This window comes from Colobus angolensis, unplaced genomic scaffold (genome assembly GCF_000951035.1).
Source record: "Colobus angolensis palliatus isolate OR3802 unplaced genomic scaffold, Cang.pa_1.0 Scaffold221, whole genome shotgun sequence".
In the NCBI taxonomy this organism is placed as follows: Eukaryota; Metazoa; Chordata; class Mammalia; order Primates; family Cercopithecidae; genus Colobus; species Colobus angolensis.
In genome coordinates, this window is record NW_012115389.1 from 3,824,523 (window position 1) to 3,845,908 (window position 21,386).

The 21,386-nt window shown below is 44.0% G+C and overlaps 1 protein-coding gene across 1 annotated transcript in view; it reads right to left on the bottom strand.

The window, feature by feature from the left end:
- Positions 1-355: 355 nt before the first annotated feature.
- MTHFD1L (methylenetetrahydrofolate dehydrogenase (NADP+ dependent) 1-like) overlaps positions 356-21,386 on the bottom strand; it is a 239,925-nt gene continuing 218,894 nt past the window's right edge. Inside the window, exons 28-29 of the mRNA XM_011943777.1 lie at positions 8,542-8,662; positions 356-719 (exon numbers count right to left, since the gene is read on the bottom strand). Coding sequence (XP_011799167.1) covers positions 8,573-8,662 — 90 coding nt within the window. The 3' untranslated portion in view covers positions 356-719; positions 8,542-8,572. The remainder of the gene's footprint in view (positions 720-8,541; positions 8,663-21,386) is intronic.

Genomic DNA, 21,386 nt, shown 5'->3' on the forward strand with positions numbered 1-21,386 from the left:
CCTGTGGGCCTTAGAAAGTTTAATGGCCATTGAGACTCATTCCTTGGTGGAAGAAACCAGCATAAACCCATTTGTTTTAGGTAAGAAATAGCAACTTCACTGGCGCTGGAAAATAGCATTGGATACACAGTGCACTTCATTCCAAGAGATATTACAAGAGATCCCTGACAGTCAGATTTCCCGATTGATCAGGTATTTCTCGATGTGTGTTATTGCTTTTCTTGTCACGTTTAAAAAGCTTGGTTGCCTTCACAGTTTTCTAGGAAATCGGTGTCAGGTAACACTCCCAGCTGCCTCCCATGAGGAGTTACCTCTAGAGGGCAGAGCGTTTTATCTGGCACTGAAAACTTGCTGGTTGGTTTTCCAGATCCATGTTTATTTTCAGTTCAAAGACAAAGTAGAAAACTTGAGAGTGGAAAATGTTACCTTTTAGTTCACACTCTTTTAATCCCTTAGTCCCCATAAAATAAACATTCTAAAGTGTAAGCAGTAGAAATAATGTAAACTCCACAGAAACAGAAATAAATTAGTTTCTTTCAGTCTTGGTGGAGGTCCTTTTGCTGAACACCACACTCGGCTGTGAACAGAATTCATCATGAACGAAGAAGAAATCTTTAGCCTATTTCACTATGTCTCTAGCATTGCGTAACAGACATTTTTCAAATTCAGTTTCTTCTCCAACTGCAGCAAAAAGGCAAAGAGTAGTCTGTTTCAGGAGTCTGAAAAACAGAAAAAAAAAACCATGTTTGAGTAGTTTAAGAATAGCTTTCTCCTCTGGTGTTAAACCGTTAACATGTTATAGCTCTAAAGTTTGAGGCCAAAAGAAAATTCAAGAGCGGAGCGATGGTTCTGTTCACTAGATAAGGCTGATCTGTGTTTGGAATATTTTACTTAGCAGACGTGGAGAATCAGTCTGCACCACTCTGGAAGGGCAGGCACCGCTATGCCATGCAGCATTCTAAACTTCCCAAGAGATTTACTTGGGGATACTGGCAGAATTCCCAGAACTTCCAAGTTTGGGATCTACAGTTTGTAGGATCCTGTGGAAGGAGAATATTTAGGATTTTTTTTTTTTTTAATTTTTTGAGACAGAGTCTCACTTTGTCACCCAGGCTGGAGTGTAGTGGCGAGATCCTGGCTCACTGCAAGCTCCGTCTCCTGGGTTCAAGCAATCCTCCTGTCACAGCCTCCTGAGTAGCTGGGATTACAAGTGTGCACCACTATGCCCAGCTAATTTTTGTATTTTTAGTAAAGACGAGGTTTCACCACGTTGGCCAGGCTGGTCTTGAACTCCTGGGCTCAAGTGATTCACCTGCCTCAGCCTCCCAAAGTGCTGGGATTACAGGTGTGAACCACCATGCCCAGCCTTGTTTAGGATTTTAGATAAGGAATCCTGTTACCTTGGATTTTGGGTTTTATAGAATAGGCACAGAAAGCAATGTCTGAAAAATGCCATTTAGGACAGCATGGAAGTTCATGGTCCTGGAAATTAGTACTAAAGTTTTGCTGCCTTCTCTCAAAGGCTATTAAGATTCATTGCCATTCTTGAATCCTGTAATCTCTTAGAAAGAGAAATAAATCAAACGACATTAAAAACAAAAGCAAAAACAAAAACAAAGAAACAAAACAACACTTAAGTCCCAGGAAAAAATGTGTTCACCCCTCTAAAATGTAAATGCAATATGTTGCCTTTAATCTGAATTTATACATGGAAGGACTTATCTTTTAGGCCAAGAAAGTGTAACTCTGCTGAAATCCTGTGAGTTGGCCTCCCAGAGATAACTGAGCGGTTTGGAGCCAGAAAGGGTGCTTGATTAGTTTCTAGACAGAAGATATTGATGAAGAGAGGGAACGAGGAGCTTCAAATACTCCCCTAATATCTGATTCAAGTGAAGGGAATAAACAGAAAACAGGAGTATTATAAGCATAACAAAGATGGACAAAAAGAAACTATTTCAGAGACACGGCCAGCCTCACTGTAGTGGCTCTGGTATCCCTTGACCTGAGGGTCAATGACTCTTGGGACAGCAGGCGTGCTAGGGTAGAGATGACCCTTTGCTTGGCAAGGCAAGGCTGGACAAGGCCTTCCATGCTCCGGAGATGGGTGGTGGAAGACCAGCTGATGAGCACATTACATTTGTATCCTGTGATTTTGTGTCTAAAGGGGCTTAGAGTTTGTGGTCTGACTTTATTTTTTTTTGAGATGGAGTTTTGGTCTGCTGCCCTTGCTGGAATGCAGCGACGCGATCTCGGCTCACTGCAACCTTCGCCTCCTGGGTTCAAGCAATTCTCGGGGTTCAGCTTCCCAAGTAGCTGGGATTACAGGTACCTGCCACCATGCCCGACTAATTTTTGTATTTTTAGTAGAGATGGGGTTTCGCCATGTTGGCCAGGCTGGTCTTGAACTCCTGACCTCAGGTGATCTGCCTGCCTCGGCCTCCCAAAGTGCTGAGATTACAGATGTGGTTACAGGATTACCGTGCCTGGCCCGTGGTCCCACATTTTAAGAAAAACAGAAGGACTGACCAAAGTATAGAAAGTCTCATTACAGATGAAAACAATCAGAGATGCAATAGCTAAGGTGAGAATGTAAAAACGAATCTGTTGTTTATTGCTTATCATTGGAAGAAGCAATTTCAGAAGTTAACTCAGTGGGAAAATATTTTGGAAGATACCATATACGAAACATTCTATTTTGGCATGGGAATAAGAAATCAAAATGTGCTCAGAAAAAAATGTTTTTAAGAGGAATTAAGAATTTCACAATTGTTACCTAAGCTTTAAAACATTCCATTTTAGTTAGATAGGAGAGATTTAATTTAGCAACATAGGAGAGATTTAATTATCACTGTCTTTTAGATGTTGATGAGGATTATTTGAGTATAAAGCTGGAGCTTCCATCCTACTTGGCCCCCGCCTAGAAGCGGAAAGGAAGAGGGCACACAGCACTCCTTGGATGGCTCAGGGTGATACGTTGGCACCGCTTTTCTCGGAACACAATGGTGATGAGCAATTTTTGAATTGCTCTGTGAAAAGATAAAGTGTCAAGACTAAAACCACAGAGCTCAGGCGCCCTCCCAGGGCACTTTGTAACGCTGTGGCTTGTGACTTGCGACAGAACAAGAGGGCTGTCCACAGAAGGGCTGGCAGGCAGCAACCCAACTCAAGACTAATTTATGGTTATTAAATATCATTGAAAATTTCTGCCCATTTTTCCCTTGTATTGATACATTATATACATGTTTGAGACCGAGTCTTGCTCTGTCACCCAGGCTAGAGTGCAGTGGCATGATCTCAGCTCACTGCAGCCTCCACCTCCTGGGTTCAAGCGATTCTCCTGCCTCAGTCTCCTGAGTAGCTGAGATTACAGGTGTGCACCTCCACGCCTGGCTAATTTTCCTATTTTTAGTAGAGACAGGGTTTTGCCATGTTTCCCAGGCTGGTCTCAAACTCCTGGGCTCAAGTGATCCACCCACCTTGGCCTCCCAAATTGCTGGGATTACGGGCATGAGCCACCACACCCGGCCTAGTATTTTATATTCTTATGGGGTATATGGGAGCGTTTATTACATGCCTAGAATGTGTAGTGATCAAGTCAGGGTAACTGGGGTGTCCATTATCTTGAGTATTTATCATTACTGTATGTTGGTATCATTTCAAGTACTCTCTTCCTGTTACTTTGAAGTATACAAAATATTGTTGCTGAGTATAGTCATCCTAGATTGCGATCAAACATTAGAGCGTATTTCTTCTGTCTAACTGTACATTTGTACCCAAAACCAACCTCTCTTCCTACCCTCCTCCCAGCTACCCATCCTTCCCAGCCTCTGGTATCTACCATTTATTCTGTCTATGAGGCTAAGCTTTTTAGCTTCCACATGAGTGTGAGAACATGCAGCACTTGTCTTTCTGTGCCCAGCTTATTTCTCATAATAACCTCCACTTCCTTCCATGCTTCTGTAAATGACATTATTTCATTCTTTATAATGGCTAAATAGTATTCCACTGTCCATACATACCACATTTTCTTTAACCATTTGTCTGTTGATGCCCTAAAGCCAGTTTAGGAAAGAAATGAGTTTCTTTCCTGAACTTATTTCTGCATGTGTAATTCAAGAAAAAGCAATTCTTTTGTAAATAACAAACATTTATAGCAGGACTGGAGTAAATCTGATTCCGTACTCAACACAACTTTTCAGAGAGGAATAAAGAAGGGAGTCCCTGAATTCTTTAGGAAATTTGCCAGACTTTATTGTGTGTTCATTTGAATGAATCTTGCCAAAGTTCAGAAATATGATAAAGTTTCGGAATGAGAAAACAGAATGGGGGGTAAAATATCAAATCCTTCGTTCCAATAATCTTTAAACAAAAGACTCAACGGCCGGATCGATTTCACTGGGACAAACAACTTATTCTAATTAGTTCTATTTAGTTATATCCAAAAGAATGAGTCATGCCCTTATTCTAACAATAGTGAAGGGACTACAGAGAAGTCTTGGGAAGAGGGAGCAAGGAGAGCTCAAATTCTGGTGCTTTTTTGGCATATAACGTTCACCTTTGGTTTCACACGGTTTCCTAGGAGGTCAAACAGGCTAGAAAGGTGAGGAAGGGAAGGACAGAAAGTTGTCATCAACCAAGCACAATCTTCTTCCCGAGTGGGAGGCGCCTTCAACACTTTCCTGGGGGAATAATGAGTGTGCTGCTCAGTACCTGGGTATGCATGTCATCTACGGTGTGATCCCTGAGGGAGCAAAGTCAGCAAGCCAGACATTTCCTTTCGGATGCCCACGTTTGTCCAAGCTTTAACATTTTTATCTTATGCATTTTGAACAGCCACAGACCTCTGATTATTAGTAGAAGTGGTCCCTGATGGCTACAGTGAGAGGCACAGGAAACAGACAATGCTTGCTGGGTCATTACTGAGGAGCCACCGAGAGGGAACATTTGCTTTGTATGCTGGTTTTATCTTAGGACACTGGATCTGTTTTTGATTGTTCCAGCAGGGTCAAACGATGGGTTTTGAACCACTGCCCACTTAGCCTAGAATAGTATTTAGCAATTTACAAAGAAGAAGGAGGCCTTGGATTGGGGGGTGGTTAGAGGGTGGAAATGCCATTCCATTAGAGAATCAGGAAAGAGTTGGCTCTATTATACTTGGACTAGAAAGAGTTATGACAAAACCATAGCTTTTAATACCCAAACAATTATCTTTACTTATTAAAAAAAAAAATTACCCCATTATCCTCAAATACCTGTCTGTTCTAATAGCTGATATCATCTTTTGGAATGGGCCAAAGTTCATTTTGCCCATGACTGAAATGAAAAGGGCATCCTTCGGTTTGGGGCATAAAGGTTGGGGTAATATCGAGAGTCAACAGATCAGAGTTGAGTCTTCGCTTTTGTAGTTACTAGCTGCACAACTTGAGCAGGTTGTCGACTGCTCTGGGCAGAGTTCTCGCAGCTCTTAAACAAAAACACTACCCACCTCCTTGGGTTGATGCCAGCATGACATGTGATGAGGCTGGCAAAATGACGTGTGCCAGCTACGAAACGAGAGGCAGTGCCACAGGGTGGCAAGGCAGCTCTGTAGCCTTGCAGACCAGGGCCACCCCCTCAGTGACCAAGGGGTAGGCTCGGTCCTCTTGAAGCCTTGTGGCCTTATGGGACAACACTTGGCTCCAAGGTGCTGTGACCACCCCTGCAAAGTGCTTAGCACAATGCCCAGTGCATCGGAGGTAATTACCACAGGCCCCTGTCCTGCTCTGCAGGCCCCGTCTATAAGATCTGGAGGAATTCTTGTTAGGGAGCAGGTAATAAAGGATTTAAGGGTATGCATTAGTAAAGCTAAGGATGTGTCCCTTCGCATTACCTGAGTCCTAACTACAATGATTAAGGTATAACTGGACTTACGTGACCTACTTGGAGAGCTTGTGAAAACTCACCAAAAAGCTGGAAAAATACTGTCCAAGACACATAGGAGAATTGAACACACTTATTCTGGAGAAAAATGACAAACAGCAGAAATGTAACATAATGGGTTCCTGACATAAAAAGAGAGAGTTGGTATTGCTAGGCCAACTAGCAATTGGGGAGATAGCAATATTTCCCCACGGCCTTACTGGGGAATGCAAGACATTCGCTACACACAAACTCACACCAAAAGACAAACAACATTTTATCAATGCTTGAATTTATGGGTTTCTTTGTTAAACTAGTCTCCCTTACTTCATTTTCTAGAGTTTTCTTTTTTCTGAAATAACAAAGACAAAAGATGCAGTTATGGCTCAAACTTAATACAGCTCCCGCTCCTCAGCAAAAAACACATACAAACACCACCCAAACAACATCCGCAACCCAAAACAAACAATTTCACACCTTGTTTTAATGTAATTTCATTTACGGGTCCCTTATCTTTCTCCCCATAGCCTAGGTCTTTAGTGTTTTAGCAATAAAGGCTTAACAAAAAAACTTGGCCAGATGAGGTGGCTGACTTGAGGTCAGGAGTTTGAGACCAGCCTGGCCAACACGGTGAAACCCCATCTCTATTAGGCTGGGCACGGTGGCTCCCGCCTGTAATCCCAGCACTTTGGGAGGCTGAGGTGGGTAGATCACCTGAGGTCAGGAGTTTGAGACCAGCCTGGCCAACATGGGGAAACCCTTTCTCTACTAAAAATATAAAAACTAGCTGGGTATGCTGGTGGGTGCCTGTAATCCCAACTGCTCGGGAGGCTGAGGCAGAATTGCTTGAACCCAGGAGACAGAGGTTTCAGTGAGCTGACATGGTGCCGCTGTACTTCAGCCTTGGTGACAGAGTGAGACTCTGTCTCAAAAATAAAGTAAAATAAAATAAAATAAAAAATAAATAGAATACAAAAATTAGCAGGGTGTGGTGGCACACACCTGTAATCCCAGTTACTGGGGAGGGTGAGGCAAGAGAATCACTTGAACCTGGGAGGCGGAGGTTGCAGTGAGCCGGGATCACACCACTGAACTCCAGCCTGGGTGACACAGCAAGACTCTGTCTCAAAAAGCAACAACAACAACAAGTCCTCAAGTGGACTACCGGTAGTGAAACAAATGAAATGAGAATCCTGGATGCCTGGCTTGCAGCTGTAACTCAGAGGTGGTTGAAGAAGAGGGTCTTTAGGTCATGGAAGCTCATCTGCAAAGGCTGAGAATATGCTGGCAAGAGGGAGAGGTTCTGGGCTCAGGAACAGGAGTCAGTGGGGAGAAGGAGGCGGGGTGCTTGCGGGGAAGGAATGTGTCTTTAGAATATGGTGAGGACATGTTTGATCCCTGGCGTAGGAGAAGCAGCCCTCAGCCTTTCAAACTTCTGATTAGAAGTTGTCCCCCAGGGAGGAGGTTTAGGAATGTGGTCATTTTTCTTCCCAGTGGGGAGTCAGGACAGAAGCCAGCACGTATGGCTGCAGTGCTGTGGGGTGGACATGAATAAGACGGAGAGTTCCCAGGTCTGGGCTGCCTAAGACAGCTCAAAGTCAAAGCCCAACCTGAGACTGTGCAGACCCGAAGTCATCAAGTGGCCTACTTTCTGCTGCCCTGTCCTTCCTGGGACCCGTGGGGCCCTCTAGTGAAATGGTCTGTCCTATTGCTGTGTGCCTGTCCAGGGATATGAGAGCCGAACACACCTGTTGTGCCACGGTCGAGTGTTCTGGGTTGAACTGTGTCCCCTAAAAGATACGCTTAAGTCCTAACCCTGAGCACCTGTGAGAGTGATCTGATTTGGAAGGAGGGTCTTTGCAGAGTAATCAAGTTAAAAGGAGGTTCTTAGGGTGGGCCCTACCTAATCCAATAGGACTGGGGTCCTTACAAGAGGTGAACAGCATGTGAGACAGACACAGGGAGAAGGTGGTGGGACCACAGAGGCTGAGACGGGAGTGACGCAGCTGCAAGGTGGGAATGCCAGGTTGTGACAGCCACCACCGGATGTTAGGAAGAGGCCAGCAAGGATTCCTCCAGAGTCTCGGGGGGCGTATGGCCTGGCTGACACCTTGACTTTGGACTTCTAGCCTCCAGAACTGTTTCAAACTTTCCTGTTTTAAGCCACCCAGTTTGTGATACTTTGTCATGGCAGCCCCAGGAAACGGATACACCAAGATTCCTCTTTCATAGGATTCTAACTCTGTACCAAGAGATACGTGGCAGGAAGGTAGGAAGCTACTCTTTTAAAATTACAACAGATGCTGGTTTTAATCCTGGAAAAGAATAATGAGTTTACAGAGTTCTGTCATGGTCAGAGATGCTCTAAACATATCTATAGTCAGGGATGACATAATTTGGCTATCACTGGACTCGCGCGCAGGTACACTAAGGGCTGTGTACTGAGCATCTGAGCATCTAACTCACATCCACACCCAGGAGTGAACTCCAGTCATGGTAAGTCATTTGGTAGGACTTTGAGTAACCAAGGAAGGAAAGGATTTATCAGATCACTTCTGTGGTATCAGAAAAACAAGTATGACAAAAAAAGGATTCGAACTGGAAAAAAACAAAGAGAGAAAAAGTTGAAGCACATCAGCCTACCTGCATTGGGTCCTGTGAGAGCCTTGTCCACTTAGAACAAGCCTTTAACTTGTTCTGTTTTGGTATCAAGATCTATGTCATAAAAGCAGGGCCGGGTGGGCAGTCCTGGCATGGTGCTCATCTGGGGGAGAAAACCAAGTGTTAGAGATTAGCAAATGCTATAAAGTGGCCACAACGTCTGATGACGCAAATGAACTCTATCATTCAATACAGCCTCATAGAACTTTAGGTTTTAGATGCATATATCTCTTTAAATTTCTCATCTGCTATTTCAATTTTTGTTTAAGGAAACGAAATAGAAAAGGCAAATGTCAACTTCCTGAAAACTGAGACCATTTATCTTCCCTGTGGCCCACAACACGCCCGAACTACAAAACAGTGATCTTCCAAACCTTCTCTTCTCAATAAAATCTTCATGCTGAACCCCAACAAAGACAAGCCCATCAGGTTGAAGGGGGCAGCGGGTGTGGGCAGGGTGAATAATGGTCTCCTTCTCACCCTCAAGACACATTTTTGTAAAACCTACAGCTCCTGGAGCACAGCTGGAAAACTCCTGTTCAGATGCCAGTCGTCCCCCGGGTCTCCCTCAGTAACAGTAACTGGTATGCACTGAGAGCTTGCTTTGTTGACCGGCACTGTGCTACGTGCTTTCCTCATTTTATCCTCTCAATAATGTAGGAGGTAGGAACTTTTATTATTTCCATTTCACAAGCAAAGAAACTGAGGTTTGGAGAGGCTAAGTCACTTGCCCCAGGTCACACTAGTAATAAGTTGCAACACCAGAAATTTGACTTTAGTAGGCCTATAATCTCAAATTACTCATTTCACCCCTACCATACCGCCACAGCCACCCCTACTACTGCTTTTGTGACACTTGACGGACAGTCTAAGGGTTTTACAGAAAAGATCTCATTGAGCTTCCCAGCACCCTAATGAGGTAGGTACTCATTTTAGCCTTACTTTACAGATGAGGACAGAGGACATTTAGGCATGAGGGTATGTGCTCAAGGACACATGGCTAGTTAGTGGTGGAGACAGGATGAAAACTGGTTCTTCACCGCTTTGCTGTGTTGGGATGAAAGATCTTCAAACCGCACACTCTCCTCCTGCATCAGAAGCCCTGTGTGTGCTGGGGCCTCTGACGCTGGCCCCCCTGATGGATCCTTAGGCCCTGAAACACTGCTCCAGGGTCTAGATTCTGGGGCTCCCAGATGACCCGTTCCTTTTCCATTTCAGCATTTCCTACTGTGCTTTCATAGTGAGTGTTTCATACAAATGATGCCCATGGAGCAATGCTGCACCCAGTCGCATGGGGCAATGCTGCACCCAGTTGCTTGGAGGAGACACTCGGGTTCTACTGTGCCTGCTCTCCCGAGGGTTAATGCCATGTCATGTAGAACCTCCAAATGCCCTGGCCAAGAACGCCTTGGATGAGATGAGGCTGCGATGTGCCAGCACCTGATGGCATCCAGGGTTTGCCTGCTTCTTCCCACGTGGCAAAAAGTTCTCAGCGTAAAAGGGACTTCCCCAAGGCCTAGAGAATAGAACTCAGCTCTCACCCTCCACTGCCTTTCAGTTGTAACTGGAGGTTTCCCTCCTCACCAGCCTCTCCTCCCCGCATGGTGTTTAGAGACTCCTGTTACTCAGATGGGTCCTGTGGGCCTGTGCATGGCCGTTACCTGGGAGCCTGTTAGATATTTGGAATTTCAGAGCCCACCCCAGACCTGCTGCATTTGAATCTGCAACTGGGGCAAGTCCCCAGGGGGTTCTGATGTGAACTGCACAATGTGGCCTCAGCCCCCAACAGCTCCAGCTGCCCTTCCTCACTTCACTGCCCAGCCCCTTCAGCACAGGGAAAGGGAAACTGGGGGTGAGGACAGGGAGAGGAGGGATGGTGAGGGGGAAGAGGAGAGGAAAGCCTGCTTAACCCCTGCAGATGCAGCAGGTGGAGAGCAAATCTGTGCACCTGCAGGCCTCATTAACACCCTCTTCCCTGCCTGGCTGGGCCGACTAAGAGTGGGAAGGGGGGAGGCTGGGAGATCACATACAACATTGTGATGGATGATGGCTGGTTCTTGTCTTGCTAATTGCACAGGACTGCACTTCAGGTATATAAATGGGCTAAAAAGGCTTCCGCAGCTGCCTGGAATACAGCTGCCATTCATAACATGCCTATGGGAAAATCCATTCTGGGTTCCAAACAATGAACTACAACTACACTTTTGACACAAGACCTGCTTGTAGGTGGGGACTTGCTATATGTTAAAACTTTAGGTATGAAGATGGGTATCATAGCCTCTGACTTCTAAGTTCCCAGCAGGAGGGTAACATTTTTCTCTGGTTACTCCAGTGAGTGCATATAACGGGGGGACCCCAGAAAGAAAACCACACTTGCTGTTCTACAGATTGAAACATCAAACACAAGGGTAACTGGTGGACACATATTTTTTTTCCAGCTGCCTAGGTTACGACTCATACCAGGTAATTTCCCTGCCTAACTGCATTTTGAGATGGCATTTGCGGGCATCTTATGGCATTTATAGAAGGTTTTTTTTATTTTTTATTTTTTTTTTGAGACAGAGTCTCACTCTCACCCAGTTTGGAGTGCAGTGGCATGATCTCGGCTCACTGCAATCTCCACCTCCCGGGTTCAAGCGGTTCTCCTGCCTCAGCCTCCAGAGTAGCTGAGATTATAGGCACCCACCACCACGCCCGGTTACTTTTCTGTGTTTTTGGTAGAGGCGGGGTTTCACCATGTTGGCCAGGCTGGTCTCAAACTCCTGACCGCAAGTGATCCACCGGCCTCAGCCTCCCAAAGGGCTGGGATTACAGGCGTGAGCCACTGCACCCAGCTATAGAAGGCTTTTTAAGATGCCTCTATAATCTGTGTGTAGCTATGGATTTGAAAAAGAACAAGCATTTTATAGTTTAAGAGAAAGAAATGAATAATCATATTTAGCCACAGGGATGCTGTCCCACCCCTGAAATGCACTCTCTAGGTCAAAGACATCTTACTGGTAAGGATGTCACTGGACTCTATGGCTGCTGCAGCTTCTGAGACTGCAACACGATTTCAGTATGGATGAGGCAGTGTACATGGAAATCTCTACTCATGGTGACAAAACAAGAAGAACCCTGAAGGCGGTGTATCTGGGTCCATCTGACCAAAGCTACCAATGGAAGATTCTACTGCAGATAACATAATTTACTGCATGCTTGTTTACACGCACTATCTTTACAAACGACAAAACCCAATTCTCTGCCTTTAACTATCTGCTGATGAAAGGCGGTGCAGGATTCGTGCGGTAACTGGAGCTGTATTTGTTAGCTGCAGTGGATCAGAACGGGAATCTTCTAGTCATTCTGATTCTGTCACAAAACCAGGATCTAAACCTGGCCAGGTTGGGAGCAGTGGCTCACGCCTGTAATCCCAGCATTTTGGGTGGCCAAGGCGGGCAGATCACTTGAAGTCAGCCTGGCCAACATGGCGAAACTCTGTCCCTTCTAAAAATACCAAAAAAAAATTAGCTGGGTATGGTAATGAGCACCTGTCGTTTATAGCTACATGAGAGGCCGAGGAAGGAGAATCATTTGAACTCACTTGGGAGGCAGAGGTTGCAGTGAGCCAAGAGTGCACCAATGCACTCCAGCCTGGGCAACAGAGCGAGAATCTGTCTCAAAAAAGAAACAAACAAAAACTGGCCGAGATATTACATGCCAGGAAGTGTGAAATGTTTTTCCTCTTGTTTTCAACTTTTCTTTCTTTCAGATGGGAGGAAAACGAGTTCAATCAGAAGACTCCCATGACCCCTTCCAGTGACGCAATCATGTCTTCCAAGAAGCGCAGCTACTTATTTGGGATAAGCGACAACAGACGAGAAACCACAAAGAATCTGCAGATGCGAGACTCCCTGACCTGTGGGTACACAGCCATCTCCAATAAGTCTACGTTTAAACTAAAACTTCTCCTGTTGAGTAAGCATAATATGGAATTATGTTAGCAAGACCTTATGCATTCCCACAAATTTTCTCCCAATAAAAAAACTGTTATCAAAGGATTGTCATCCCCGAGACAAGAGTCAATACAGCACTGCAGGGAAAAGGGAGTCCAGACAGCCGTTGGGAGTTGACCTCTGGCCACACGCCTGGGGTCAGTGGAGATCTATGTTGACTTTATCTGTGTGCCCTTTAAGGAGGCCTCCTGCTTAAAATAACTAAGGAGGCACTAAAATGTACTTACTTGTAATGCTGCATTAATGGATTCTTCTACAAAGGCTGAAATTCATGGGCTTTTGCCCTTCATGACTAGAATTTTTACTAAAATGAATCTTCTGAATCTTTACCGAATTTCGGTTAACTCCATTTTGGAGAAAAAATGAGTTCTATCAATAAATAGCCTTTATGAGCACTAATTAAAAATCAGTACAGAGAGAATAGTTACATATTTAAAACTAGTCATTAAGAAATAAAAGAATATCCTTGGTATAAGTTGAAAAATTATTAAAGACTGTTTCATAAAGTGATAGAATCACAATTTCTAAACATAATTTTCTTAACTTAACATTGTACTTAGTTTTGTTGTGTTTCTGAAATAATTTATTTTCTGATTTCTCCTGAAATCCACTACCTTTTCCAACAACAACAACAAAAATCTAATTTTATTTTGGTTCAGAAAAAGAGCAACATTTTTACACATATCTATTTTGTTCCTACAGTTCATGATCTGAAGCAGAAGACAGTTCTTCTACACCTTTTTTTTTTTTTTTTTTTTTTTTTTTTTTTGAGACGGAGTCTTGCTCTGTTGCCAGGCTAGAGTGCAGTAGTGTGGTCTTGGCTCATTGCAAGCTCCACCTCCTGGGTTCAAGCAATTCTCCTGCCTCAGCCTCCCGAGTAGCTGGGATTAGAGGCATGCGCCACCATGTCCAGCTAATTTTTGTATTTTTAGTAGAGATGGGGTTTCACCATGTTGGCTAGGCTGGTCTTGAACTCCTGACCTCGTGATCCATCCGCCTTGGCCTCCCAAAGTGTTGGGATTACAGACGTGAGCCACCGTGCCAGGCCCTCTTCTACACATTTCTTTCCTCCTCTGATGGATGGCTGATATACAGCATGTTGTTTCAAAAATTTAAAAATAACTGAAAAGATCATACTGGTTAACTACATCACAATTTTATTTATTTATTATTATTTTTTTGAGATGGTCTCTGGCTCTATCGCCCAGGCTGGGCTGCAGCAGCATGATCTCAGCTCACTGCAGCCTCCGCCTTCTGGGTTCAAGCGATTCTCCTGTCTCAGCCTCCCAAACAGCTGGGATTACAGGCACCTGCCACCACGCCTGGCTAATTTTTGTATTTTTGGTAGAGGCAAGGTTTCACCATGTTGGCCAGGCTAGTCTTGAACTCCCGACTCAAATGATTTGTCTGCCTCGGCCTCCCAAAGTGTTGGGATTATAGGGGTGAGCAATTGCGCCTGGCTGACGATATAATTTAAATAAAAAATTTTTCTTTTCAATGAAGTAATGAAAACAATTCAAGTCTTTATTTATTAAGTAGGAGTATTTTCTGAATTGTTAATACAGTGCTTGGCAATATTAGATCCTCAACAAGAATTTCTGGTCAGGCATGGTGGTTCACGCCTGTAATCCTGACACTTTGAGAGGCTCAGGTGGAAGGATGGATTGAATCCAGGAGTTCAAGACCAGCCTGGGCAATATGGCAAAGCCTTATCTCTACCAAAAAAAAAAAAAAAAGAAAAATTAGTCAGGTGTGGTGGTGCACAACTGTGGTCCCAATTACTTACGGGGCTGAGGTGGGAGGATCACTTAAGCCCAATGGGTCAAGGCTACCGTAAGCCATGGGCGCCACTGTACTCCAGCCTGAGCAGTGGAGCCAGACCCTGTCTCAAAAAAATAATTAATATTAAAAAAAACAGATGAGTAAAGATGGAGGACAATTAGAAAATAGGAAACAAACAACAAACAATTGCTCAGAAATTAGGGCTTTTCTTTCTGTTTCTTCCCTTTTCTTTGGATGTGAGGGACAGAATCGTTTATATCAAATGGCCATGTCGATAATTATACAAACATAACTCTAAGATGAGGATAAATGGCCCAGTATCAGTGTCAAGTGACTGAGGGAAAAGGAGAGAGAGAGAGACACACACACACTATATAATGAAAATAGATGGTGCTGCTACAGTTGGAATTTCTATTTGCTTGACTTAGTAGAGATGGGATTTCTCTGGGGTAGGTGGGAACCTGCACCACTGTGACTGCTTTCCTGGTCGGCAGGGATACTCTGGGGTTGATGGTGTGTGCTCTTAGAGTATATTTCTCTCTCGTTGTGGCTGATCAACCCTACGGTGTGGACTCTCTTGAGTGCCTGTTACTGTACGCAAGGACTGAAACGGTGAAGTTCATTCAACTCAGCAACCTTTGCTAACAGCATATTACAAGGACACCCAGGTGACCAGGACCCAGTTCCTGCTAAGAGCTTACTACAAGGATACCCAGGTGACCAGGACCCAGTCCCTGCTTGTGGAGGGGCAGACTACATAAAGCAGACCCTTGGGACATTGAAGTCAAAGTCATTCTTTACTTTTCAGTTTTTTAAAAAAAATGTTTTCTTTGTTGTTGTTGTTTTTATTTTTTTTTGAGACGGAGTCTCACTCTGTCGCCCAGGCTGAAGTGCAGTGGCACAATCTTTGCCCACTGCAACCCTGCCTCCTGGCCTCAAGTGATTCTCCTGCTTCAGCCTCCCGAATAGCTGGGATTATAGGCACCCACCACCGTGGTCGGGTAATTTTTGAATTTTTAGTAGAGACAGAGTTTCACCATGTTGGACAGGCTGGTCTTGAACTCCTGATCTCAGGTGATCCAACGTGTCCAGCCAAAAAATGTTTTGCTTTCTTTAGTTTTTACATCAAAAGAATGAACAGAATGAATTCCTAACTTATGACTTTCTAAGACGTAAGTCAGGTTCAATTACTATAAAAATTACCACACTGTGTTTGCATATTGTGACAGTACCACACAGCTCAAGCTATGCCAATTATTTCAGTGGCCTTGAATGACTGAACAAGTACAATTATTTCTCTTCTTTTGTAAAGAAGACTATACATTTTTTTTTTGGATAGAAAGCCTGTTCCTGATTAAATTTCTATTCATTTTCAAAAATTTACTTAAAATATTTTTATTTATTTATTTTTTTGAGGCAGAGTCTCGCTCTGTTGCCCAGGCTGGAGTGCAGTGGTGCCATCTCGGCTCACTGCAAGCTCCGCCTCCCGGGTTCACACCATTCTCCTGTCTCAGCCTCCCGAGTAGCTGGGACTACAGGCGCCTGCCACCACGCCCGGCTAACTTTTTTGTATTTTTAGTAGAGATGGGGTTTCACCGTGTTAGCCAGGATGGTCTCGATCTCCTGACCTCGTGATCCACCCACCTCGGCCTCCCAAAGTGCTGGGATTACAGTCTTGAGCCACCGCACCCGGCCTACTTAAAATATTTTCAACATAGAAGAAAAAAGTCCTCCACTTCCAATACTGCTTCCAGAGGTAACCTCTGCAAATAATTTTTATGTAAGCTCACAGGTAATTTTTGATTCCTATAAAAGCAATGTGCTTATCTAATGTATATTTCTATAGTTATATACAGAAATTGGATAGTTCTACACGCACAGTTCTGGAGTTTGACTTTTAGAAAGATTAATATTTAAAATCAGTAATTAGGCCAGGCACAGTGGCCCACACTTGTAATCCCCACGCTTTGGGAAGCCAAGGTAGGAGGATCGCTTGAGGCCAGGAGTTTGAGACCAGCCTGGGCAACATAGCAAGACCCTGTCTGTACTTAAAAAAAAATCAGTAATTAGGGTAATTTCTAAACAAGGAAAGGCACTGGAGAGAGACAGCAAAGAAGAGTTGTGTCACTGGAACATTATTTTTGTAAAGTCAAGGAGCCTGGTTCTTGAAAAATGAGAGATTAAGGGAGTTCTTTTAGAGGGAAAGAAAAATCAGTGTGAAGTAGGAGGCCCTGACTGGTCAGATGGAGACAAAAGAAAATAAGTTCTTCAACTTTCTCGCAGTGCTTTGAGCGTAAGTTTAAGAAATCAGGTATCACAAAGGACTAGCAGTTGTAAGTTAAAAGACCAGGACGCATTTGAGAAGTCTTTTCCCCAGATAACTGTTTTATCTTTATTTGTTCGAAGGACATCATCTCCTTGGTTACTCTCACCTGTGGTTATCAGGTTCCTCCTGACCCATGACTGTTATCAGCTACTTGGTTTCTCAATCACTTACCTGCTTTGTTTTTATTTATTACCAAAAGATACATAAAGCGCCCCCCCATCCCAGGTATTACATTACTTCCATTTCATTCTTCATATTTTCAGACAACGTCCTGCTCCTGTGCCTGGAAGACAGGCGCGCCAGGCTTGGCTGGGTCCTGCAGCCCCAGCCATTTCTCTCCACGGTCCGTGGGGTACTGGTGTCATTCTCAGGCTTGCTGACCCATGTGAGCAGTTCCAGGCCAAATATCCACATCTCGTGAGATCCAGTGTAAGAAAGAATGTCTTCTTTGACAGTGCCTTTTTCTTTTGTCTTGATTCTTTTAGTTATCTATTTGCAAAGTAATAAACTGGTGCCCTGGCAACTCCAACAGTGACACTTCTGAGGGAGGCATTTAACATGTAGAAAATGTAGCTATAGATGTAGCCAGGCTCAAGGAAGGTTTCTGAGGAAGTGAATTTCTTGTATTTCGGGACCTCATTTATAACTTGTGTTTGTTAAGGTCTGACCATACTCCAGGCACCATGCTAAGCACGTTGTATGCACCATATCTCATTTAATCCCGAGAACCCTGCGAGGTCAGGGTTATTGTTATTTACATTATCCTCATTTTGCTGATTAGAAAAATGAGAGATTTCCAAAATGATACAAATACAGTAACTACTCGAGCTTTTTTCTTAAAAATAACAGGCTGGCTACTCTTTAATGGCCAGCTATAAGACACAGATTATTTGTACCTATCTGAAAAGTGTAAATAGGTCACCACTACGCAATTAAGTAACCAATTTAGTCAAGGTAACATATTTAGTCAAAAATTAAAAAAAAATCAATCATAGTTATGTCAGAAATGTGCTTTGGTAATTCTCTAGTGGGTTGGCAAAATCCAATAGAGACAGTTCTAAAACAATGCCACTATTGATCAAGTAGCTGGTGTCTCTGACACTTACATGCTTCGTATTTATTCATTAACAGATAACAGAAAGGTCATCACTACAAGGGTATAAAATTATTTGTGGCCAGGTGCGGTGGCTCACGCCTGAATCCCAGCACTTTGGGAGGCCAAGGTAGGCACATCACGAGGTCAAGAAATTGAGACCAAACCCCATCTCTACTAAAAATACACAAATTAGCCAGGCATGGTGGCAGGTGCCTGTAATCCCAGCTACTCAGGAGGCTGAGGCAGGAGAATAGCTTGAACCCGGGAGGCGGAGGTTGCAGTGAGCCGAGATGGCGCCATTGCACTCCAGCCTGGGTGACAAGAGTGAGACTTTGTCTCAAAAAAAAAAAACATAATAATTTGCATTTCATTATTTGTATTTGGAGAGCTATGGGGATTCTTCCCTGCCTTTCCTTATTTAACTGTAATGACCACACCTGAGCCTTTCAACAACCCTGTGAGACAAGTGAGGTGGGAAAGACTTGCCCATTCCCATCTACAGGTGCAGAAACAGGCTCCATGCCGTCATGTGAGTTTCCCTGAGCCAGTTAGGAAGGAGAACTGCAAGTGCAAACGTTCTACTGGAGACCCAAAGTCTGAGGGGTAATGGGAACCAGATCAAGACTTTGAGGTGTGGGGAAAAGCATTATCGGGAGACAGGGGACTCTACCCTATATAAATTGCATCTTGCTGGGCGAGTTACTTCACTGAGCCTTCACTTCTTTTGTTTTTTTGATTGTGATTGCCAAAGGTCAGCCCTGGTTCTTTATCTATAACTACAGCATAACAATATATGATGGAGTCTATTTCAAAATTCAAATGAAATGAAGGACCCTAGTTTAGTGTTTCATACACAGTACCCACTGTTGTTATTTTATTATAGAATTGATAATTGCCTGGATGAAAGGAGAGCTGTAAATTATTTAAGATAGAAATAGGAAAAGATAGCTTAAACCAAAAAAAAAAAAAAACTTCTATATCTAATTATATATTTATTTTATGGGAAAAAAATGGTTTCATTAGTATTATGAGATTGTTCCCTAATTTTTCTGGGTCCACGATTTTACAAGTCACACTTTCTGTAGTTCTTATTTATGGCAATCAAATGTTAAGCTAAACCAATAGCCAAGACCTAAAGTATTTAAATGAACAGGGGTAGCTTGATTGAGGTCAGAGAAGGCTGTAAGACAGAAAGCTTCAGAAGCGTGACTATAAACTCAAAACAGGTGTGATTCTAAATGGCCCTTCAGTCTTTAGGAGATGAAAGACTACTAATTCTCATGCAGCCAAAGAAGATGCTGGGAAGAGCAGAAGCACAAGTTCCATTCCTCACGTGTCATGTTCCCACCTAGAGTTTTTGCAACATACTCATTCACCAGCCTTTTGACTCACAGGTGGTACACCGTGAGAATCTCCACTAGGTGTGGCAAAACAAATCAATCTAATAATATATTTTATTGTTTGGAAACTCAATATTAAGTAATCAAATTCTGGTTTCTGAGAAGCTCATCCCCTGAAAATCAACTGTGAGGTTGTGGGTTGGGTTTTATGTCAAGGTCCTACTGGCAACGGAATCATCATTCTGTAGTCCCTTTCAGGAGAGAGAAGGTGGAGGAGATGGGAAGAGGAGGAAGCAGGAAGGAAGGGGTGGGGAGGATGGACAGTGCTTTCATTTAGCCCATCTAGTCCTTCTCTCCAAGGAGGTTGTCATCAAAGGTGCAGCTGCCCAGACCTTGCTGTGCCATTTCATTTAGCATTTCCCTTTTGCTTTCACCCCTCTACCTCGCAACTAGACCCTTGCCCCTCCTCACCCTGGGAAAGCTCCTCCCCAGAGATAATAATAAGCTGTGTAGTAGAAAAACATAAGACAGGGAAATAATTATTTTTGAGACAGTCTCTTTCTGTTACCCAGGCTGGGGTGCAGTGGCAAGATCTCAGCTCACTGTAACCTCTGCCTCCCAGGTTCAAGCAATTCTCCTGCCTCAGCCTCCCAGGTAGCTGGGATTACTGGCATGTGCCACCATGCCTGGCTATCTTTTTTTTTTTTGCAGTTTTAGTAGAGGCAGCATTTCGCCATGTTGGCCAGGCTGGTCTCGAACTCCTGACTTCAGGTGATCCGCCCACCGCAGCCTCCCAAAGTGCTGGGATTACAGGCGTGAGCCACCGCGCTCAGCCCAAGTCAGGAAAATTCCATCCATTATTTAAACTTCCCCTTTATGGTTTTCTTGGGACAGTGGCAGAAGAAGAGTTTGGAGAAGGGGGAGTCACCTCATCAGTGCTCATCACTACCCTGAAACTCGGCTGGCCAAGACTGGCTGAACTAAGAAGGAATTCAGGACTACCCTGTGACATAATTAAACTATTTTAAACACCAGAGGCCTACATTGTTCTGTAATGTTTCTTAGGTGATCCAGTCCAGATACCAGCTGAATGCTCAGGACTTCAGACTGGGTCTAGAAGTGGCTTACTGTGTATTATGGACTGAACTGCATCCCCTCAAAACTCCTATATTGACGTCCTAATCCCCCAATACGACTACAATTGGAGACAGGAGGTCAAGGCTATAGGGAGCCATGATCCTGCCACTGCATTCCATCCTGGGTGACAGAGCAAGACCCCATCTCAAAACAAAAATAAAAAAAACCCAAAAAGATCATAAGCATGGGGCCATAATCCAATAGGACTGGTGTCCTTAAAAGAAGAGGAAGAGATCACAGGGATGTTTGTGTACAGAGAAGATGACACAGAGGGAAGGCGGCTGTCTGCAAGCCAAGAAGAGAGGCCTCAGCAGAAACCAGCCCTGCCAGCACCTTGATCTTGGTCTTCCAGCCTCCAGAACTGTGAGACAATACAATAAACTTCTGTTGTTGAAGCCACCCAATCTATGGTCTTTTGTTATGGCAGCCTTAGCAGACTAACACACCTTACTTATGTGGATGTTTCCTTTCTTCTATGTATGTTTTCCTCCTACTTTAGCACCTTCAATTCCTGGACTGAAAGACTCCTGACTATGCTACTTGCAAAGGCTTCTAAACACCGAACACTCTTTTTCTAACTACAAGGGCAGAGGCAGAAAACAATGAAAGGACCAGGTGGGCACAGCTATCCCTCCTCCTCTGCCCTCTCCTGGGTTTCTCCTCCATCCTCTCCCTGGCTGCCCTGATACCCAGCTGCCCTTCTTCCTCTGGATTATGCCACAAGTGCAAGTGGGAGAAAAAAACGTGGACCAAACGTCCTCAAATTGTTCACAAATCACTTTTTCTTTCTGTTTCTCATAAGCACATACATATTATATTAAAAATACAGAGAAACACTATGAGACCAATATGATTATTTTTTTCTTTTTTGGGACAGAGTCTCACTCTGTTGTCCAGGCTGGAGTGCAATGGCACAATCTCGGCTCACTGCAATCTCCACCTCCCAGGTTCAAGCAATTCTCCTGCCTCAGTCTTTCAAGTGGCGGGGATTTACAGATGTGCACTATCACGCCCAGCTATTTTTTTTGTGTGTGTGTTTTAAGTAGAGATGGGGTTTCACTCTGTTGTCCAGGCTGGAGTGCAATGGCACAATCTCGGCTCACTGCAATCTCCACCTCCCAGGTTCAAGCAATTCTCCTGCCTCAGTCTTT